The sequence below is a fragment of the Mustela putorius genome, unplaced genomic scaffold (assembly GCF_011764305.1).
Source record: "Mustela putorius furo isolate JIRA1106 unplaced genomic scaffold, ASM1176430v1.1 tig00000196_pilon_pilon_pilon, whole genome shotgun sequence".
NCBI classification, from domain to species: Eukaryota; Metazoa; Chordata; class Mammalia; order Carnivora; family Mustelidae; genus Mustela; species Mustela putorius.
This window is the reverse complement of record NW_025421310.1, coordinates 1,467,759-1,488,823: the sequence shown is the minus strand read 5'-3', so window position 1 is coordinate 1,488,823 and position 21,065 is coordinate 1,467,759. Positions and strand designations below refer to the sequence as shown.

Genomic DNA, 21,065 nt, shown 5'->3' with positions numbered 1-21,065 from the left:
GCCGTCCGCGCCCCTCCTTTCCGCGGCCTCGGCGGCGAGCACGAGCTCGAGCCCCCTCCCCCGCACGCCTCGGCGGGGACGCGCGTCAGCCCCCTCCTCTGGGCGCCCTGGGGACCTGAACTGGCAGCGGCGTTGGCGGAGCGTCCCTGCGGCGGGCGGGCTCTCGCCCCTCCACTGCGACGGCGGTGGCAGCAGCGGTGGCGACCGCTGAGACTCTCGCGGACGCGCGCCCCCGCCCCCGCCCCCGCGCCGCGGCAGCGCGCCCGCCCGCGCGCGCCCCCTGCCTGCCTCCGTGCCCGCCTCCTTGCCCAGCCTCAGCTGGCGGGGGCGGGTAGTGAAGGAGGATTCAGCACCTCCCTAAAACATGGGGGGTGGGGGGTGGTTCTGCGCCATCTCTGATTATTGCTACTTAGTCCAGAACAATCTCACAGGAGGGAGAAGGAGCTCCTGGACCTAATGGAAGGGCAGGAGGGAGGGGGGCCCTGGGACCTGGGCTACCTCAGCTTTGTGAAGTACGGGATGGAGTGGACTCCTAAACCATCTCTAATGAGAAGGGACTCAGATTCCTGGCTATCTCAGGGATATAGATACCGGATATGGGAGGGGTCCTAGAACATCTCATAAGGTGTTCTGCCAGATGGACTTACAAAATGGGATTGCCAGAATAATCTCCATTGGGAAGGAGGGAGACAGGGTGTTCCTAGGCCTCTCTCTAGTGGACTTGAGTCTCAGACCCATCTCTAATGGACTTGAGTTATGTGCAGGTGGGCGGTATGGAGGCCCTTGTCCATTTCATATGTGGAGAGAACCATTTCCCGTGGCGGGTCACCATGGAGGGTGTCAAACCATCTTTAATAGGAGGAATTGTGACCTGTTTCTGAGTCATCTTTGTTTGGGGGAAACTTAGGCACTGGATTGTTATGAAGGGGGGTAGTGATGATCCTGGGTAGACAGATGAGGCCGGTATATCTCTGGGGGTTACGAAAATGTTCACTGGGCCATCTCTAATGGGACGCTCTTTTATGTGGTCCAGAACAGCTTCTATTGAATGCAGGGGAAAGGTGGGGGGCGGGGGTGTAGCATGCCTCCTGAACCGTCTCTAATGGGGAAGAAATCCTGAGCCACCTCAGGATTTGGGGAGATCCTTCCAGATGTGTAGGTCATCTCTAAAGGGGTAAAGCTTGATTCCTAGACACTTTTAAAAGGGTGAGGCCTTGTTTCTGGACCGTCTCTAACCGAATTTGCGCTCTGGGCAGCTGGTCTACCCACGCCGACCCTGCCCGTCTCCCAATACTCTCCCCAGCAAGACGGTTCTCACAAATCTCCTGAGAGAAAGGTGAGATCACCGCGCGTTCCCGTGGGACCCGTAGGCGTGAACGCGCGCCGTTGCCAGGGGCGCCCAGGGCCCCTCCCTCTTCCCGCGGCGCGACAGGAGGTGGGGGGTGCGGAGCTTGCGCACTGAGGCTGGAACCCGCGCGCCTCCTGGCGGCTCCGAGTGAACATCGCTCCACGACCCACTTAGACGGGGCGTCCCCGCCCCAGGAGCCTCAGCCCTGGAGCACTTCCCTCCCTAGGAAAGAAGTCATTGGCCCCGCACAGCTGGATATCCTACCTCATGACAGTCTCGGAGGAAATGCTGCAGCCCAAGTTGGTCGTGTAGCTTCTGCATCCATTGCTGGGCCCGTAGTTGGTTTTCTTGGCTCCTGGGGATGGGGAGAGAGGGGCTGGGGCAAGCCTGGGGGTGGGGGTGGGAGGACACTGGTGGAGGGCTGTGCGGGCATTGGGCTTGTCAGAGCTAGGAACCGGGGGCATATGTAACAGTGAGGAAGAGGAGAAAGTAAGGTGGGGATGAGGGGAAAGGGAAAGACACATTGGTGAGGGCAGAACCAGGGATGAGCCAGAGAGGGGCAGAGGGAGCCAGAGAGGGCAAGAGAGAGAGAGAGAAAGAGAGAGAGAATGGGAGAGACAGACAGAGGCCTGGAAAAAATACAGACACTGAGAAAGAGTGATGGAGAGACACAAGCCCAGAGAGATAAGAGATTTGCAGAGTAGCGATACCAAGAGACAGTAACTTAGAAATCAAGAGACACCTAGAGAGAAAGAAAGAACAGGATGGGGAGACAGACTCAGAGAGAGAGAAAGAGAGAGAGAGAGAGGTGCAGAGGCCTGCAGAGAGACAGATAAACACACAGACACAGGACCAAAGACAAGGAGAAACAGACCTCAAGAGGAAGTGATTGATAGAGACCCCCAGACAAAGAGAATGAAACCTAGGGAGAGAAAAAAATAAGAAAGAAATGCATCAGGGTAGTGCCAGACAGACAGAGAGACCAAGAGCAGTAGACAAGGAGAGAGAGAGAAGAAACCAGATGGAGGGAAAGTGACAGATTCGGGGGGAGTGGGGGACATCAGGGAGAGGAAAAGGCAGAGAGGTGGCAAGATGATACCGGTAAAACACAGCTAGCCAGATGGGAGGGTACAGCAGAGCTGGAGAAAGGGAAGAGAGTAGGACATGGGCAAAGAGGGTGGGCAGGTGCACTGGCAAGCAGGGTCAGACCTTTGGCCTGAGTGAACTGGCCCAGCTGGACCCAAGCCCCGCCACCCCGGAGCCAGCAGGGACCACAGCCCCAGGCAGCCTGGCCTCCTGCCCACAGTACAAAGTGCCCAAGAGTCCTGGTGGAGGGGGCTGGGGACATCCCATTTTCCTTTGCCTTGAACAAGCCATTCCCACCTCAGGACCTTGGTACTGGCTGCTCCCACAGCTGGGAAAGCTCTTCCCGCCTCCCATCATCTACTTAAATACCACCTTCTTAGCAAGGTCCCTCCTGATCGCTCTCCAACACTTTCTGGCTTTCTTTTCTTCTTTAATTTTCTCTCGCATTTAGCAGTGCTATATATTACTTATTTGTCTTGTCTGTCTTCCCCACTAGGATGCCATTCCACCAGGGCAGGAATCTCTGTCTGTTTTGGTCACAGATGTATCCTCAATGCCTAGATAAAGAGCCTCGCACATATCAGGTGCTCAGTATACATTTCTTGAATGAACAAATGGATGAATGAATGAATGAATGAATGAGACATTAGGCAGAGGGAAAGAGATGACAGAAGCTAAGGTAAAGTGTTTGGAAAGACAGAGAAAAGAGCAGAAGAGAGTACAGAGTCCGAGAGAGGCAGATGGAGGGAGAGGCATGGAAGGAAATGGAGACACAGAGATATACAGATAAATGGAGGCAAAGAGGGAGAGAGGTCACCAAACACCAGGGGCACAGCTGGAAGGAGGAACAGGACAAGCCAGAGACAAACAAGCAAAATACTAATTCCCTTCTGCCCAGACTCAGCTCAGGAGCCAGGAAATAGGAAATGCCTCTGAAATTGAACTGACATAATCCCTCCAGGTCTTTACCAGCCAACTTGCAAGCATTAGTCCTAGGAATGAGGAAAATCCCTCTTTTCCTGGAGGACAGAGGGTAAGAAAACAACAGTGGTCACATCCTTCATATCCAGGCTGGGTCACTTCCTGGCTGTGACCTTGGGTAAGTCAGTTCCCCTAACTGAGCCCCTAGACTGCAAAGAAGAGCACTTCACACACAGGAAGGGGCCAGGTTCCAGGACAGGGGAGACATGTGGAGGGACTAAGTGACTGGCCCTCAATCTCCAGGGTTGAGGGGTAGAGCTGGGACTAGCATCTGAGCTGCAGCCTCCAGCGAATGCATGTTTTTTGACTTCCAGAGGGTAAGAAACCCTGTCTCTAGACAGACAAACTGCGGCCTGGGAGTGAAGGGGGCAGGGATTGGGACTGTCTCTGTTCCTGCTGTGTTCCCAGCCTCACCCAGCACAAGCTTAGGGCAGATGCCCCCCTCGAGGCTCCGACAACCCCCTGTATTTCTTCCATCTCAGTCCTGACCATTCCAGGCCGTCCTTGTCAGACAGCATGTGAGCTCTGTGAGGGCAGGAATCGTGTGCTGTCCTGGTCACTGCTGCATACCCAAAATTGGCCCCCACAGGACCTGGAACAGGGGATGGACTCACTACCTGTTTAATTAGCTGAATAAATAATAAAATGAAAGGAGCAATTAATGACAGGATAGGAAGGAAGGAAGAGGAGTCACAGAACGAGCAGTCCCCCAGGCTTCACCTCTTCATTCTGCAGAGCCTGGCATACAGCAGGTATTCAAGAAATGTGGGGTAGGGCACCTGGGGGGCTCAGTGGGTTAAGTGTCTGCTTTCGGCTCAGGTCATGATCCTGGGATCCTGGGATCAAGCCCCACATCAGGGCTCCCTGCTCAGCAGGGAGTCAGCTTCTCCCTCTGTCCCTCCCCCTGCTCATGCTCTTTCTCTTTCTCACTCTCTCTCAAATAAATAAATAAATAAAATCTTCATTTTAAAGAAAAGTAAAGGAAGGACAGGTCTAGGCCTGGCACTGGGAGTCCCAGCTCACAAGTTTACACCCTCAGGACCAGACTCCCCATGAAAGTTCCCCTTAGAAAATTCCAGCCTTGTCCCAGATGAATTTAGGGGAAAAGGACCCCTGAGCCCCAGACAGAGGAAGGGCTGGGGTCTCCGGGCTGTGGATGGTAGTGGAAAGACCAGGCATGTTTTCCATCAGGATGGAAGGATAGAAAGAGGGGCATTGGGCCGTCGTTGACTCACCCCAAGAGTCAGAAACAGCGATGATGATAGAAATCGGCCTGGAAGAGACCCTTTGAGAGGCTCTACTTGAGGGCTGGGATTTGGGAAGGGAGGCCAGTAGGCATTAGTGTTTTGCTCAGAGCCTAGAAGAGTGCCTGGCACACAGTGGCTATTCAGTAAATGTCTTTGCCTAATTAGTGCAAGGACAGACAAGAGATAGGGCAGTGGTGAGACAGATGGTGGCTGTAACATGCAAAGGAGGCTTGAAACGGACACAGAAACACACGCGCTGTGTGTGCTTCCAAGGGAACGGGGCCTCTGGGGCCTGCCCGAGGAGCTCAGTCACCGTTTCTGAAAACCCAGCACACTAGGGCGCAGCATCCCGTCTGGAAAGCTAGAACAGAACCTGTGTCTGGGCTTTAGCTGCTGGATCTGGGGACCAGCACAGCAGGGGGTGGGCATCTAAGAAAAGAAGGTCACATTTTCACCACCTGTCCAGCTATGCGGGGCTGAGTGCTGGCTTGGCAGAAAAACTTCCCTGTATATCCCAAAAAGGGTTTCCCACCACCAGTTAGTCAGCTTTTCACAAAACATCAAGTTACATCAAATCTAAGACAGCATGGAATTAAAGGGACACTGGAGAGCAGGCAGAGAAGCGGAAATGCAGATGGAGAGGTGACGAGCACTGACCGCTCCCTCCCTCCCCTGTGCCCCCAACCAGGGACCTACTTCTCCAGCAGCCGGGTCACAGCCTCCTGGGCCTGCTCCCCATAGATGTTGCCCTGTCTCAGGAGGCCCTCGGCCGCCTGCACGGCCACCTGCATCTTTTGCTGGTTCAGCTCCATTGTGGTGAGAAAATCCCGGTGTCTCTTAAGCGCCTCCTCCACTGTCTCCACGGTGCCCGGGAGCTCTGGACCCGACAGTGCCATCTCCTGGGGAGAGGGGAGGGGGAGAGGGAGGGGTGGTGCTCAGGTCAGCCCTGCTCAGTTCCAGGACTTGGGAGACGCTGCCAGCCTGGCGTGCCACCTCCCTCTGTCTTCCCCACCTTGCTCACCGTGCTCTAGCTTCGAACCTGCCAGGCAGGTGCCCACCTCCAGGCTTTTGGCCATGCCAGGCCCTCTGCCTGGCGGTCCCTCCCTCCAGATATCCCCCCAGCTTGGCTCCTTCACTTTCTTCAGGTCTCTTACCATCTGCCCAAAAATACCACCCTCCACCCCAGCCAGATCTCCTCATCCTGCTTTATTATTTTTCATTGCATACACCCAACATGATTATGTTTGTATGCATTTACTTCTTCATCCTCTTCTCCCCCCTACACACACACACACACACACACACACACACACACACTAGAAGGCCAACTGCATGAAGGTGGGATTTTGTGTTTTGTTTCCTAAGACTAGTTCCTGGCACAGAGGAGGCATTCCGTAAAGATTTAGTTAATCCATGAAGTCTGAACTGGGTGCTGGGTGACCTCAAGGAAGTTCTTTCCCTCTCAGGTTAGTTTTCTAACTGGTAAAACAGGGGGTTCGGAGAGGTTCTCTTAAGGCCCCCTCTGCTCCCATCTTTAGTAGCCTCAGAATTCCAGGGGCTCCCTGTCTGTCCCCCCAGATAATCCTCAATCTGGGTGAGCTTTCTCTGAGATAACCAGCATAGGTGGTCACTCTTTCTAAAATGATGTCTAAAGCTTGTGGGTACTCTTGGACAATCTGAGAACAGGATGTTCTACCTTGTCCAAATCCTCAAACTTGCTTTCCAACCCAGAATGACCTCCAGCCAGATCAGCTGTTCCCAGATACCCACAGCACCTTGCTTGACTTCTTAAACCAAACATAGTTGGTTCCCCTCTGCAGAAAGCATGCAAATTGCTTTCCCCAAAGGTAAGATTATCTGCTCATTTAGGCACCCACAACCACATAATCCACAATCAACTGCGAATCTGGATGACCTCTGAGCCTGAATTACCTATTTCCATAATCTTGATTCTCCATCATCCACCTCAAGATCTTTGAAGTCCTTTAACCATCACCAATCAACCTGGCGATCTTATTTCCTTCCAGACAATTCACAAACCCAGAGAAGTCACTGCAATGTGTATCCAAGAGCTTTACTCACTTGGGATAGCCCACAAGCTGTCAGCCAGCCGCCTGGGATAACACACCAGTCTGCCCATCATAATCCTCAAATCCTTACGCACACGCCTGCACGTGTTCACACTGGCTGATCCACAAACCAGCCATCCGTCCCAGATACCCTCTCCATGCCCACGGACCTCGGAGCCACGAACCCAGTGACCACTGCAAACACCGCTCCGTACATCTCCCTGTCGCTGCGAGCCCCCGCGGCCTCAAGCCCCCACCGCGCGAACCCCGAGGCGGCCACCTGGTTGTGGAGCACCGCGCAAGCCTGGCGCAGGTCGCGCAGAAAGAGCTGGTAGACGTGTGACTGCACCAGGGCCTCCCTGCGTGCCTCCCACAAGCCGAGCAGCTTGTGCCAGCCAAGTTCCAGATGTGGGAGCCACTCGTCGAGCGCCAGGCCTGGACCCAGCTCGGCGCCATCCGCCGCCAGCAGCGCCTCGCTGGCTGCCACGATGCGCGCGTAGTCCTCCTCGCGCTGGTCCACTTCCTCCTTGAGCGCAGCGTGGCGAGCCAGCAGCGCATCCGCCTCTTCCAGGCTACTGGGCAGGGGCCCCTCGATGCCGCCCGCCGCCTCCTGGGCGCGCACCAGCCAGTCCAAGAAAGCATCCAGGTCGTGCAGAAAGCGCTGCAGGCGCCCAGCCGCGGCCACCGCCTCGCCGCACGCCTGAGCCGCGCTGGCCAGCGCGCCCCACTCAGCGTTCAGTTCTTCCGCACCCTGGTGCAGCCGCGCCGCCTGGGCCGGGAAGCGCACGGCCAGCAGGGCGGCCTCCTCCTGGAGGGCCGCCTGGCGGGGCTCCAGCGCTTGTAGGGCCGCCTCCAGGCCGCTCAGGCGCCACTGCAGGGCGCCGCCCGCTCTGGGCGCGCTGTCCACCGCCCTCCGCTTCTCGCGCACCTGGGCGCGCACTTCGGCCACCTCCAACACGTGGTTCTCCACCAGCAGTACGGCGCTCATTTCCTCTTTGCGCTGTTCCACCAGCTCCACGATGCGGTTCCACCTGACCGTGGCGGGGAGGAGGGTAAGAAGGGCGGCTTGTTGAGGACGGGGACTCCTCCCGGGCCTGGGGGACCCACGGACCTGGGATAGAACCCGGCCACTGTGTGACTTTGGAAAGTCATTTTATCTCGCAGAACCCCGACTTCTGCCTGTGTAAAATAAAACCCTACAAGGCACACTTGCTTAGAGCAGCAGTTCTCAAAATGTAATCTGAGCTAGGTCAAACCCATCTTTATAATAGTGCTAAGATGCTATTTGCCTTTTCTCTCCTATTCTGTCCCCAGAGTCCAGTGTAATTCTCAGAGGTAGCTTGGCCAAGAATGAACGCAGGAGCACACCCCAGAGCTCAGCTGCCTTCTCAACCAGAGAGCAAAGAGATCTGCAAAAATGCAACACAAAGCCACTCTTCTCACTATATTTTTTGTGTTGAAAAGTAGTTATTTTTCATTTAACAAAAAAACACACCAAAAACATTAGTGACATGAACATCCTGGGTTTATGATTGTGATTTTATTTTTTTATTTCTATTTTTTTTTTCAGGAAGGCATATATGTATTAAATCTTATCTAGCCAGGTATATGATTATGATTTTTAAAAAGATTTTATTTATTTGACAGAGAGCGACAGCGAGAGAGGAAACACAGCAGGGGGAATGGGAAAGGGAGAAGCAGGCTTCCCAATGAGCAGGGAGCTCAATGCCAGACTTGATCCCAGGACCCTGGGATCATGACCTGAGCCGAAGGCAAATGCTTAACCACTGAGCCACCCAGAAACCCCTTGATTGTGATTTTAAAATGATTTAATAGGGCGCCTAGGTGGCTCAGTGGGTTAAAATGACTTAATAGTTTTACATTTCTCAGTATCAGTTTACAACATAGTAAATATTGATAGATACAACCCACAAAAACAAGCTCTTTGGGGTTCCTAACAGTTTTTAAGAGGGATGTTGAGCCCAGAGTGTAAGACATGCTGGCTTACAACAACAGATATGATACTGGATCCGGCAAATAGAAACTGAGCATGTCCCATGATCCAGGGGCTGAGGATCAAACCGCGGAAAGGCAAACGTATTCTATAGCAAAATAAGTTAATGGGGGAAAAATTATGTATTGCTCTGTGCCCTCGGGCAAGTGATGATACTTTTCTGGTTCTCAGTTGCCCTTCATAGGCTGTGTGTGGTCCAAGCTGGACTGCCTGGAGTCAAAGCTGAACTGTCTGCCCTTTGGTAAGTAATACTCCCTGTGCCTCAGTTTCTCTATCAGTAAAATGAATGCGATCATAGCACAGCACCTACCTCGTGGGTGTTGTGAGAGTCCAATGAGTTATGATTTAGGAAGTGGGTCAAACAGAACTTGTGTGCTACTATTATTGATTGGGAACAATTTGGGGGAGCATATCAAACTCTTTTCTGCCTCAGCTGTGCTCCCTGCCTGTAATGCTCTGTACTCTCCAGTCCCTTCCTGTGTGTGGCTGGCTCCTTCTCATCCCCTTTGAGGGCCCTGCTCAAAATGTCATGGCTGGGACGCCTGGGTGGCTCAGTTGGTTAAGCAGCTGCCTTCGGCTCAGGTCATGATCCCAGCATCCTGGGATCGAGTCCCACATCTGGCTCCTTGCTCCGTAGGGAGCCTGCTTCTCCCTCTGACTCTGCCTTCCACTCTATCTGCCTGTGCTTGCTCTCACTCGCTCTCTCTCTGACAAATAAATAAATAAAATCTTTAAAAAAAAATGTCATGGCTGACCACAAGATCTAAAATCACCTCCAGGCCCCTGGTTATGTTTTATCAGGTCACAAGACTTCTCTAAGGATCTTGTTCATTTATTAGTTTATTTGTTCACTGTCTCTCTGTACCCTCTAGAATGGACATACCACAGGGCAGAGATTAGGACTCTGAAATCAGAAGAACCCAAGTTCAGGAGCGCCTGGGTGGTTCAGATGGTTAAGCGTGTCACTCTTGATTTTGGCTCAGGTCATGGTGTCAGGGTGATGGATTGAGCCCTGCACTGGGCTCTGTGCTGGGGACGGAGCCTGCTTAAGATTCTCTCTCTCCCTTAACCCTGTCTCATGCTCTCTCTCTCTTAAAAAAAAGAAAAGAGGGGCACCTAGGTGGCTCAGTGGGTTAAGCCTCTGCCTTTGGCTCAGGTCATGATCTCTGGGTCCTGGGATGAGCCCCGCATCGGGCTCTCTGCTCAGGAGGGAGCCTCTTTCCCCCTCTCTCTCTGCCTGCCTCTCTGCCTACTTGTGATCTTTGGTCTGTCAAATAAATAAATAAAATATTTTTTAAAAAAAGGAAAAAAAGGGATGCCTGGGTGGCTCAGTTGGTTGGGCCACTGCCTTCAGCTCAGGTCATGATCCCATCGTCCTAAGATCAAGTCCCCAATTGGGCTCCTTGCTCAGCAGGGAGCCTGCTTCTCTGTCTCTGCCTGCCACTCTGCCTACTTGTGTGTGTGCACTCGTGCATGCACTCTCTCTCTTTCTGACACATAAATAAATAAATAAAATCTTAAAAAAAGAAAAAAAAAAGGACCCAAGTTCAAGTTCTGCTTTGGCCAGATTGACCATGTGGCCTTGGGCAAATCATTTCCTTCTGATCCACAGTTTCCTCATCTGGAAAATGGGCATAATGTCCATTTCAGTGAGTACTTAATAATATGTGGCTAAAGCACTTGGTCTATACCTTTACTATGCAGCAAATCGTTATTGTTATTATCATTTAAGGCCCTGATGCTTTGAGATTGCCAAGGGTAGAGAGGTTTTTAAATCCCTGGTTACTGGAATGTTACAGCACAGTAGTTAAAAATAGTCTTTGGAGTCAGACAAATTGAACTTCACATCCCCACTTGAGCCTATAATTTGCTGTGTGACCTCAGGCCAGTGTCTTCACATCTCTGAGCCCCTGCTTCCCCCTCTCTAACATGGGGCAATTTGTGCCCCATAGGGTTGCTGAGAAGACTCAGTATAAGTGCTCAAGACCCCAGCTCCAGATTCAGACAGAACTGTCATCGTAGGTTGTTGAGCAGCAGTTCTCAAAATGCATCACAGGTTTGACTCCTACTTATCGGATTGAGTAATCAAGTTACGGATTTCACCTCCCTGGATCGGTGTCTTCATCTAAGAACCCTACCCACGTTGGAAGAACAGCTGGTAGTGTTCTAGAGAGAAAGATACTACTTTGTTACCATTTTTAAAGAGTTCTGAATTCTGGAAATTTTGGTAGTGTTCTAGAGAGAAAGATACTACTTTGTTACCATTTTTAAAGAGTTCTGAATTCTGGAAACTTTACTATGGAAATTGGGATATTGGAAGGTAAAACTAGGCACATGAAGCACTTAGAAGAAATCCTGCCAGAGAGTAGATCCTCAGTGAGTCGTTTCTACACAAGTAAACTAATAACCCACTAAAATATATTATATCCTCATTTTATCACATCATCACTAACACCGGGTATTACCAGGTTCCCGCAAGATTTTGCTGATTTCCTAGGTAGTCATTACCACATCAGGGAGTCGAAATTGCACATTCTTGATTTCTGACAGTTGAGTAAATGAGGATAGGAATGATGAAAAGAACAGGTAAGGACTGATGTGAGACCCCATGCCCCGCATACCTGCTGTTAAGGTGGTCCTGGCAGGAGCGCACCTCATCTGAACTGGGGTGGCCTCCTTCCACCAGCTCCTGGACTGTGTGGTTCACATCCAGGACACGGCCCATCAGACTGTTCATCTCCTGGTCCAGACTCTCAAATCTGTAGGAGGAAGATGGTCCTTCTCAGGTAGGCCTGGACCCTGGGGACCTTCCCACCTCTTGGCCTCCTCCTGCATTTCCTTCTAACTCTTAGCTAACTCCCTTAGCTTTCTTTCCCACCTTGCCTGGGCCATCCCATCCAACCGCACAGTCTCAGTTCTCATGACCCTGGCCTCATGACCCACACATCTCTCTCTGTAGCCTTTGGAACATGTCTGCAACCTCAAAGCTGCCGGACTCCTCCACAGGGCTCCTCCCAGCCACTGTGACTCAAACCAGCATCAGTATCTTCCCCCAGATTTGGTTTTCCTCTGGGTCCCCATCTCAGTGGCAGCCCCACCATCCCCTAGGCCACAGCTCTGGGTCCTGTTTCCGACAACAGCCCTCCCCAGACTCTTCACCCCCATGGCCTCTCCACTTGGCCTCCTAGCCTGGTTCAGTCCTGTCCCCTCCCACCCGGGGCCCCACCTGAGGCCCCTTTCTGGGCTCCCAGCCACCATTCTCAACTGCTCCAACACACCCACTACATGGCACCCAGGGGGATCTTTTTAAAGCTGAGCATAGCCTTCCCCCTTTTAAAACAGTGCCCAAAACTGTGGCTTGGGTAATTGCGGGCACAGTAAGGGTAGGGACCAGGCCTATGTGTCAGCGATGGCCAGCACAAGACCTAGAACACAGTGACAGCTCAGTCAGTATCAAGGGAACGAATGAGTGGATGAATAAAAGGGATCTACCACTAATTTCTCATTTACTAAGTCATCCACAGAGGAGTCAGTAACTCACATATCACGTATCAAGGGGTGGCTAAGTGCTATGAAAAAACATCAAGCAGGGTAATGATGGAAGAGAAGGTGACAGGGTTGGAGCTACTTCATGAGCTAGGGAGGTGGCAACTATGCAGAAACTGTGGCAGTCCCAGGGGAGGGGTGAGGCTGGGATGTCTCCTGAGAAGCTTCAGTTAACTCCCGCCAGGTGAATATAAGCCTCATAATAATAGAAAACGCCCCGGAAATGCTCCCTGCACCCTAGCATTTGCGAAGTATCCTATAAGTACTCATTACATGTCACCCGCGAGGTGGATACTACCATCATTCCCCTTCCCCTGGAACCCCCAGCAGAGCGGAAGTGGAAACTGCTGAACCAAGGAAGGTGAGACTGCGTGAACTGAGGAAGGGGCCCTCTCTCACAAAGTCCCACGAGGGCGTGCTCACCGGTGCTGCACCACCTCGACGTCGTCGAGCGAATCGGGCACGCGCATGGCCAGCAGCCATTGCTCCTTCTCCCCGATCCACAGCTCGCACGCGTGCACTTCGCCAAACATGCGGTAGACGGCCAGGGCGTCCCGCAGCCACTGGCGCCGCAGCGCGGCCACCTCTGTCACCTCGGCGAACAACTGCTCCGCCTCCACCACGCGCACCTGCAGTGCCACCACCAGCGGCCCGGCGCCACTGGCGCCCCCCAGGGTCGCCAACTGACGCCGCAGGCCGCCTACGGGCCCGCGATGCGCCTCCACCTCCCCAGTGAGCGCGCGGTGCTGACGGGCCAGGCGGCGGCTGGACGCCTCGTCGTGGCCGAAGTCGCCCGCGGCTGCGAGGCGGTAGGCGTCACGAAGCCAGTCCAGGAGCCCGTCAAGGTCAGCGCCGAACTGATGCAGTGCCCGCGCCTCCTGCAGCCGCCGCTCGCGCCGCGCGGCTGCCTCTTCCAGCCGCTGCCAGCGCCGCCGGGCGCTCGCCGCGCGCTCTGCCAGGCCCGCCAGATGCACCGTCTCTGCGCCCGGGCCCACCGCGCCGCCGGTAGCAGCCAGCTCCTCGCCGCGCCGCAGGGCCTGCTGCAGCAGCGCCCGCCGCCCGCCCAGCTCGCCCTGCAGAATCTTGTGCTGAGCCAGGAGGCGCGCGGTGCTGGACAGGTCGTGCGCGCCCCCCGCCGTGCCCCCCGTGCCCGCTGCGCCACCGCCGCCGCCACCGCCAGCCGCCTCGAGGAGGCGCTCCTTGTCGCGGGCCCAGCTCTCTGCCTCCTCCAGCTCCTGCAACAGCGCCCACAGGCTCCGCGAGGCCTCCAAATCCGCGCGTCGTCGCGCCGCCTGGTCCCGCAGCTCTGCCAGACAGCCATGCACGTGGTTCACGCGGTTGCAGATGACCTGCGGGTCGCAGGGCTGGTAGCCTGGGCCGGGGGAAGGTGAGGATCCCCGATTACGCACGGGCCAGTGGGCGCCCTAGAGCCAGGTGCAGGCCTCCTGCTCTGCCCCGTCCGGGACACGCTGTCTGGAGCAGGCACATTCTCCGATTCCCCAAGGCTTCTCTGCTTCCCCCATCCCAGACCTGACCCCTTTGCCTGTGCCCACCCCGCACCCCCATCCTGGCACTGACCCCTATGGCCTATCATTGCCTATATTTTACCCTCACAGGACTGGGAGCCCCACCAGGGCAGGGACCGGGGCTGTCTCCGTCACAGTGTCCCCACCATTGCCCAGCACCGAGTGGAGCCCAGAGCAGTACCTAATTAAAACAGTGACTTATTACTGATTGAATGATGGGTGGAAACTTAGATTCAGAGAATCCTAGAATCTGTATGTTTTAGGGTGAATTGTATTTCCTTCAGGACTGAACGAAATGAGACATCTCTATTCTTTTTATTTTTATTTTAAGTAATCCCTACACCCAACATGGGGCTCGAACTTACAACCTGGAGATCAAGAGTTGCATGCTCGACCCTCTGAGCCAGCCAGGCAACTGGAAATGTCTCCATTCTTAAGCCATTTTCTGGGTTCCCCCTCTCATCCTCTGTTGCCTTATCTTTTAACTCCAGGGGTGATCTGAATTCCCTTTTTTCTCCAAATAGTTTGCCTTCCTCCCAGACCTCTGGTTTGTGATGAGAGAATTGTGAAATTAACTTAGTGGCACATAGCCAGCATTTCTTTAATGGAACAGAATAGAACAGATAGAAAATATCAGGATGTCACACACAGGACAAGGTGAAGCATTGTTTAATAAAATCTTTGTGCCTGTGTGTGTATGTGTGTGTGTGAACTCTGGGTCAGGAGGTAAACGTATTTCTTACTGGGTCAAAACACCGTAAGAGACACTGCCCTAGATGGACTGCGCCATTTCTGGAATTCTGGACATTCACTGAAATTGACCTGAATACCAAGGCATCCAACTGAGTAATCAACAGCAACAGGCATCTGTGTATCCAAACCTGACTCCGGTCCTGGCCCAGTGTCGCTTCAACCTCACAGCCTCTGGGGCAAGTATCCTTACTAGCCCCATCTTATAGATGAAGAAACTGAGCTTCGGGGAGGGAGGCCACTTGCCCAGGATCAGCTAAGTAGCAGATCGGGAGGCCAAATCTCTGGACCACATATCAGGCAGTGCAGCCTCCCGTCACCATGACAACACCCCCCCCCCCACACACACACCAGCCTCTTTGCTTTTTGTGTGGTGCCTGCTACCAGGCGCCAATATCTCACAAGGAGAAGACAGAGGGAGCCTCCTGGGGTAAACATCCATAAGGAGGAGTCTCTCCTGCTGGGTCTCCTCAGTTGCTAGGATGTAAACATGGGGCTGAATGATCCCAGATTTATATCACAAGGGGAGAGACGGCCCAACAGTGACACAAACATAGACACTACAGTGAGAGAGATGGAGTCTTAAAAGCATCATTGGACAGTCCCTGGATCCAGCCATGCCTGAAGCCAAACTTGCCCCTCTGGACATTTTAGTGACTCTCCTTTTTGCCTTAAGAGAACTGACATTTCTGGGGCACCTGGGTGGCTCAGTGGGTTAAGCCTCTGCCTTCAGCTCAGTTCATGACCTCAGGGTCCTGGGATCGAGCCCTGCATCAGGCTCTCTGCTCGGTGGGGAGCCTGCTTCCCCTCCTCTCTCCCTGCCTGCCACTCTGCCTACTTGTGATCTGTCTGTCAAATAAATAAATAAAATCTTTAAAAAAAAAAAAAAAGAGAGAGAGAAAGAGAGAGAGAGAGAACTGATATTTCTGTCAGTTCCTGCCAAACAGGTCCTGACTATGTATTACCTTACACAGTCTTTTTATGGTATTCACTGACCTCTGGCTGTGAAGGGCTTAGCACAAAATAAGTGCTCGATAAGAATGTACCTATTACTGCAGAATCTCAAAGCAGGAAAAAGTCATGTGGTCTAACCTCCACTCCATTCAATAGTTTGCCCCATGATATCCCCAATGGAGTGTGATCCTATTTTGTGCTTGGATGCCTTCAAAGACAGGGAGCTCACTCCTTCCTACTGTCTCTTAGGAGTCATTCTGTTTCTACAGGCACCAGCCCTGACAGTCTCCAACCCCACCACCAGGGCCCAAACTCACCCTGCAGCTGAGAGAAGCGCAGGGCAGCAGCGTTGAGCGCCTCTACCCGCTCGCTCTGGGCCGCGATGTCCCCCTCTAGCAGTCCATGCTTCTGCAATAGGTCCTCGGCCTCCACCAGGTGCTGCCCGCATTCGCGGGACAGCAGCTGAGCCTACCAGAGGGGGCAGCACTGAGCACATGCTTGGCATCCGCGACAGGCCGGTCCCACCCCTGCACTGCCCCGTCACTCTTCTACTCCTCCAACCTATCTCTTGAACTCTGATCTCCGTCTCAGTCTCCCTGTCCCTGTCAGCATCTCTCTCTCTCTCTCCGACCCTCTCCAGCTCCCTGACAACTCTTGCAGTGACTACGGCCCTCCTTCGCCCTCCCGGCCCGCCACGCCCACCCTTGGCCTCTGGGCCTGCGCACCTGCATCTCCTCCATCCAGTCTACCATGTACACCATCTCCTGGAAGACCTTCTGCAGGGCCAGGTTCTGCTCGAGCCGTGTCCGCCGGGCCCCCACCAGCCCGGTCAACAGGGCCCACTGACGCAGGACGCTGTCACGCTGGGCCGCCACGCGCCGGGCGTCGTGGTAGCCTTCGGCCGCCAGGGCCTGGGCCAGCTCGGCCACACCCTGCACCCGTTCCTCGTAGGCCGCAATGTCGGCCTCGATGGCCTCGTGCTTCTTCATGGCGGCCTCCACCGCCGGCAGCTCATACCCGAAGTTGTCCTGGGGTGGGGCAGGGCAGACACTTACCCATGTTGCCCCAGCCATCCACCTGTTACCCTGCCCCTGCCCTCAGCATCCCCAGTTACCCTGGAGACCAGCCCCATCTTCCTCTGTTCCCCTGGAGACCAGCCCCACACGTCTCCATTACATTTCTAGCCTGAAACTCATCACCCAGGAAACAGTCCCCATCCTACCATTGCCCTAGAGACTAGGGACCAGGCCTACTGTATCCTGTTACTTAGGAGACTGATTCTATCCTCCCGAGTTACCCTGGACACCAGACACAACCTCTTCTGTCACTAAGAGTCTAATTAAATACTCTCCTTATTTCTGAAGAGACTAATTCTGTCCTCTTTAGTTACCCTGGAGACCAACCTAACTCTCCTGTTACCTTGGAGATCAGGCCCACTCCCTTCCCCCACTGCTCACTTAGGAGACCAGTTCTCCCTTCCCATCCTCATTTGCCACCTAGGAGAATAATCCAACACTTCTCTGTTGCTTTGGAGATCGAGTCTCCTTCTCTGGTCCCAGGTTCACCAGCCCTGCTCTCCCTCCTTCTCCCCCAGAACCAAGCCCTCCATGCAGTACCTGGGAGACCAGGCGCTGGTTCTCATTCAGCCAGCTCTCCCTCATAGCGACCTTGTGGTCAAACCTCTGAGCCAGTAGTTCCAGCTTCTCCTGCCTGATCAGCTCAGCCCGCAGAGCAGCCTCCCGTTCGTGCTCTGCCTTCTCCAGCTGGCCCCATGCCTAGGGAGACAGGAGGAAGCAGTCAGACCCCAACAACACCCCACATTTTAATGGCCCTGGATTCTCTGTCTGAGATGACTCAAAGCAGCACCTTTGTATAAACTGGAAAAAAAAAATTGCTCCTTCATGACACTTCCCTGATGGAAAATTGTCAGGATGAATATCCAGTCCTTGGTGTCTACATTGTAGATGGCTGCCTTGAGCAGTGCACAACCTACACACCCACACAGAGCAACCCTGCCTCTCCCCGACATTCTCAGCCTCACCTTGTCGATATCCCAGATGCCACAGCCCTCCCGAGGCACAAAGAGGCGACGATTACAGGCACGCAGTTTGCTCTGGATGCTGAAGAGCAGCACCTCCAGGTTCCCCTTCTCCTGAAACCTGAAGGGGCTGGAGCTCAGGAACCCCACCTCCACACCGCCACTTGCCACCCTCCCTCCTGAGTTGGGCCTCACTTGACTGGCTTCTCCAGGGTGCAGTAGGCCGTGAAAGCCTGAAGCTGCTGCTGCACCCCACTCAGTGAGTTGGCAAACTTCTGGTTGCTGATGAGGCCGACTGTGCGGTGGATCCAGGCCAGCAGCTCGGCTGCCAGCTCCTCATAGCGCTCAATGATCTTCCCCACCTCCAACACCTGGTCCAGGACCTACCCAGCAAAGGAAGCTGGGGTCAGCCTCATCCCAGATAGGCCTCCAGGTGGTTCCCAAGCTCCCACCCACCCCATCCCTCGGCTCCCAAACCTTCCCGATCCTCTTCCCCTCCACAGCCAGGGCCTTCATCTTGGAGAAATAGTGGTAGAAAGAGACCACATAGGTGATGATGGACTTCTCATCGGGAGCCTCCATGTTCACATCTAGGGGTTAAAAGAGAGTGGGGGAGCATGATGGTGAGCATTCTGACATGGATCGGGCAGGGAGGGGGAACCCACTCTTATTAACTGTGTGACCAAGATAACTAACCTCTCTGTTTCTTAATTTTAATTTTCATAATTTATGTATCTGCCAAATGGGGATCTACTTCATGGGATTAAACAATATCTGACACATGCAAGCCACCACAGAGAAATGATCCATAATCATTTCACACCATTCTGCCTTCTGCCTCAGGGCCTTTGCACATGCTGTTTTCACTAGGTAGAACAATGTCCCCTCTTTGTGTGCCTAGCTCCCTTTCATCCTCCAGGTCTCAACTCAACTTACATTTCTTCAGATAAGCCTCCCTGTTCAGCATGTGTAGAGTTGGTTATCCCTATTAGTCTTCCTCATGGCATCTTATCACTGCCTCCTAGATGTTATAATTTGCATTTAAATATTCATTCATGTGATCATGTCCTTAGCTTGACTTTAAGCACCAGGGGGACAAAGGCTACGCCTTTTTTTTTTTTTTTAAGATGTATTTATTTTTCTGAGAGGGAGAGGGAGAGCACATGTGCAAGTGAATGCGAGTGAGGGGAGGGGCAGAGGGAGAGGGAGAGAGAATCCTCAAGAAAACTCCCCACTGATCTCAGAGCACTAGGTGGGCCGTGATCCCATGACCCTGAGATCATGACCCGAGCTGAAATCAAGAGTTGGACACTCAACTGACTGAGCCACCCAGGTGTCCCTATGGCTGTCTTTTTTCACCATTGTCTCAGCCATGCCCAGCACAGAGTAGGAACTCCATAAATATTTATGAAGTATATAAGTGATGTATGAGATCAGAGGTCAAGGACATGGGCTTTGTAGGCAGTATGTGCTTAAATCCTTATTCAACCACTTCCTCACGTGTGTCCTCAGACCTCACTTCTCTGAGGCTCAGTTTCCCCAGTGTAACAGGAAGGATAACCACAGTGCCTGCCACCTGGGAGCACCATAAGTATTAGAAAGACTAGCCTGGCACAGAGGAGAAACTTCCCGAATTCCGATTGTCATTTCGATTTGCCCACTGAATGCACACTATTACACTTGGCCTTTACTCTTCACCAACTCCTGAAACCGAGAGCCACCAAACACCTTCTTTGTGCCAGGCCCTGAGCACAGAATCCAGCTATCATAAGTCCCATTTGCCGGTTTGCTGTGTGACCCTTGGCAAGGGACTCCACCTCTCTGAGCCTTCATTTCCATCCCTTTAAAAACAGGATGGATAAGTTCTATCCAACCAGGTCAGTGTGAGGATAAAGGGGAGAAGTTTCCATTAAATTCCTGGCCCTGGGCTTGGCACAGAGGAGATGCTCAGAGAAGGGGAAGAGCTGTTACTCCAGAGATTGGGGGACTGGTGTTGGCATGATCATGGATGAGGAGCAAGGCTGAAGTCAGGGGTTGGGGATCATGTTGGGGGCAGGCTTTGCACTGGGGCTGGGACTGGAGTCAGGGAGGGAGAGGGGCTTGGGCTTGAGGGGAGCTGACTCAGGAGGGGCTTGGGAAGGGGAGGGGGCTCAGCTGGAGACAGGAAGGGGGATGAGGCTGAAGTTGGAGATGGAGATGCCAAAGGAAGGGACAGGAGGATAGGGAGGAGGAGGGATTGGAGATGAGGAAGGGGAGAGGGTGGGAGGGAGCTGGGACTTGGAAGGCCTTGGGTTCCTACGGTGTAGCAGCAGGATGGAGTGCAGTTTGGGATGGCACTGGGGTCGGGAGTCCCCCCAAGAGGAAGTCTAGCTGGGGCCCTGCAGGGCTCACCCTCAGGGTCCAGCAGACGCGTCAGCCCCAGGTGCTGCTCAGCCGTACGGAAGGCTCTCTGCAGGTTGTAGTTGGCGTTGGACTTGGTGAGTTTGCTGAAGTCCACGAGATCAGGCCTGGGCAGGGGCACAGAGCGGGCAGGCAGCAGGCAGACTCCAGGGCCAGTGGGCAAGGGGGTAGAAAGACGTCCTCGTCTGAGCCCCACCCACAGCGAGGGGCAGGAGGGGCGCCCCCTGGGCCCAGGGAAAGCTGTGTGCACTGGTGCGTGTCTGTGCATTTATCTGAGGCTGTGAGAACAGCATGAGGGCATGTGCGCGACTGCATTCGCAAGGCTTATGTGACTACTTGGGTGTGTTTCTAAACAGTAGCACATAGCAGTTCGAAGTGTGAGGTCTACAGTCGGTCTACTGGGCCCAAACCCCAGCTCAGCCACTTCCTGGCTATCATGCTGGGTAAGCTATTTTGTCTCTCTGTGCCTCAGTTCTCTCCTCTATAAGATGGGGATAATACTAGTATCTGCTTCATGGGCTCACTAAATATTAAGACTTATTGGAAAGCACTGAGAACAATGATGGGTACACAGGAAATGCTCAGTAAATGTTGCCATCGGGTAGAGCTGGTGGGTTTCTGGCTATGGAGGTGGGGCTGGGTTTCCCCATGTATATGAGTGTGTATGTGTAACAGGCAAGGCTTGAGAGTGAACACGTGCCTACAGCAGAAGAAGCTGGGGTTCCACTTCCACCACACCAGAGCAAGTCCTTCCCGGGCTCTGGGCCTCAGTTTCCCTAATCTGTATGATCACGATGTGGTGCAGTTTGTCTGGATGCCAACCCCTCAGCCAATTCAGCGCCACGCATGGGGGTGTGAAAGGTGGGTGAAAGGCAGAAGGAGGGCTCTGGGGCTCATCTAGAGAAAGGACTTGCTGAGAAGGGGGCCCCCACGCACACACCAGAGAGGACAGCCCCTGGGGAAGTGAGCTCTCTCCACCCTGGGGGCATCGAAGCAGCAGGCGCAAGCCATGTATGCGCACGAGTGTGAGTGTGTATACACATCTGTGTGAGGGCACGTGTGTTTCCCCGTGTACACAGAATACATGGCCTGGACTAAGTTGGGAA

The 21,065-nt window shown here is 53.7% G+C and overlaps 1 protein-coding gene across 5 annotated transcripts in view; it reads right to left on the bottom strand.

The window, feature by feature from the left end:
• SPTBN4 (spectrin beta, non-erythrocytic 4) overlaps positions 1-21,065 on the bottom strand; it is a 71,020-nt gene that overhangs the window by 30,714 nt on the left and 19,241 nt on the right. For all 5 annotated transcript variants that reach the window (XM_045076823.1, XM_045076825.1, XM_045076827.1 and 2 more), the window contains 12 exons: positions 19,951-20,066; positions 18,037-18,149; positions 17,755-17,942; positions 17,563-17,680; positions 17,138-17,296; positions 16,247-16,549; positions 15,839-15,989; positions 12,715-13,663; positions 11,367-11,504; positions 7,012-7,762; positions 5,359-5,561; positions 1,613-1,703 (listed from right to left, as the gene is read on the bottom strand). In XM_045076823.1, coding sequence (XP_044932758.1) covers positions 1,613-1,703; positions 5,359-5,561; positions 7,012-7,762; positions 11,367-11,504; positions 12,715-13,663; positions 15,839-15,989; positions 16,247-16,549; positions 17,138-17,296; positions 17,563-17,680; positions 17,755-17,942; positions 18,037-18,149; positions 19,951-20,066 — 3,280 coding nt within the window. The remainder of the gene's footprint in view (positions 1-1,612; positions 1,704-5,358; positions 5,562-7,011; positions 7,763-11,366; positions 11,505-12,714; positions 13,664-15,838; positions 15,990-16,246; positions 16,550-17,137; positions 17,297-17,562; positions 17,681-17,754; positions 17,943-18,036; positions 18,150-19,950; positions 20,067-21,065) is intronic.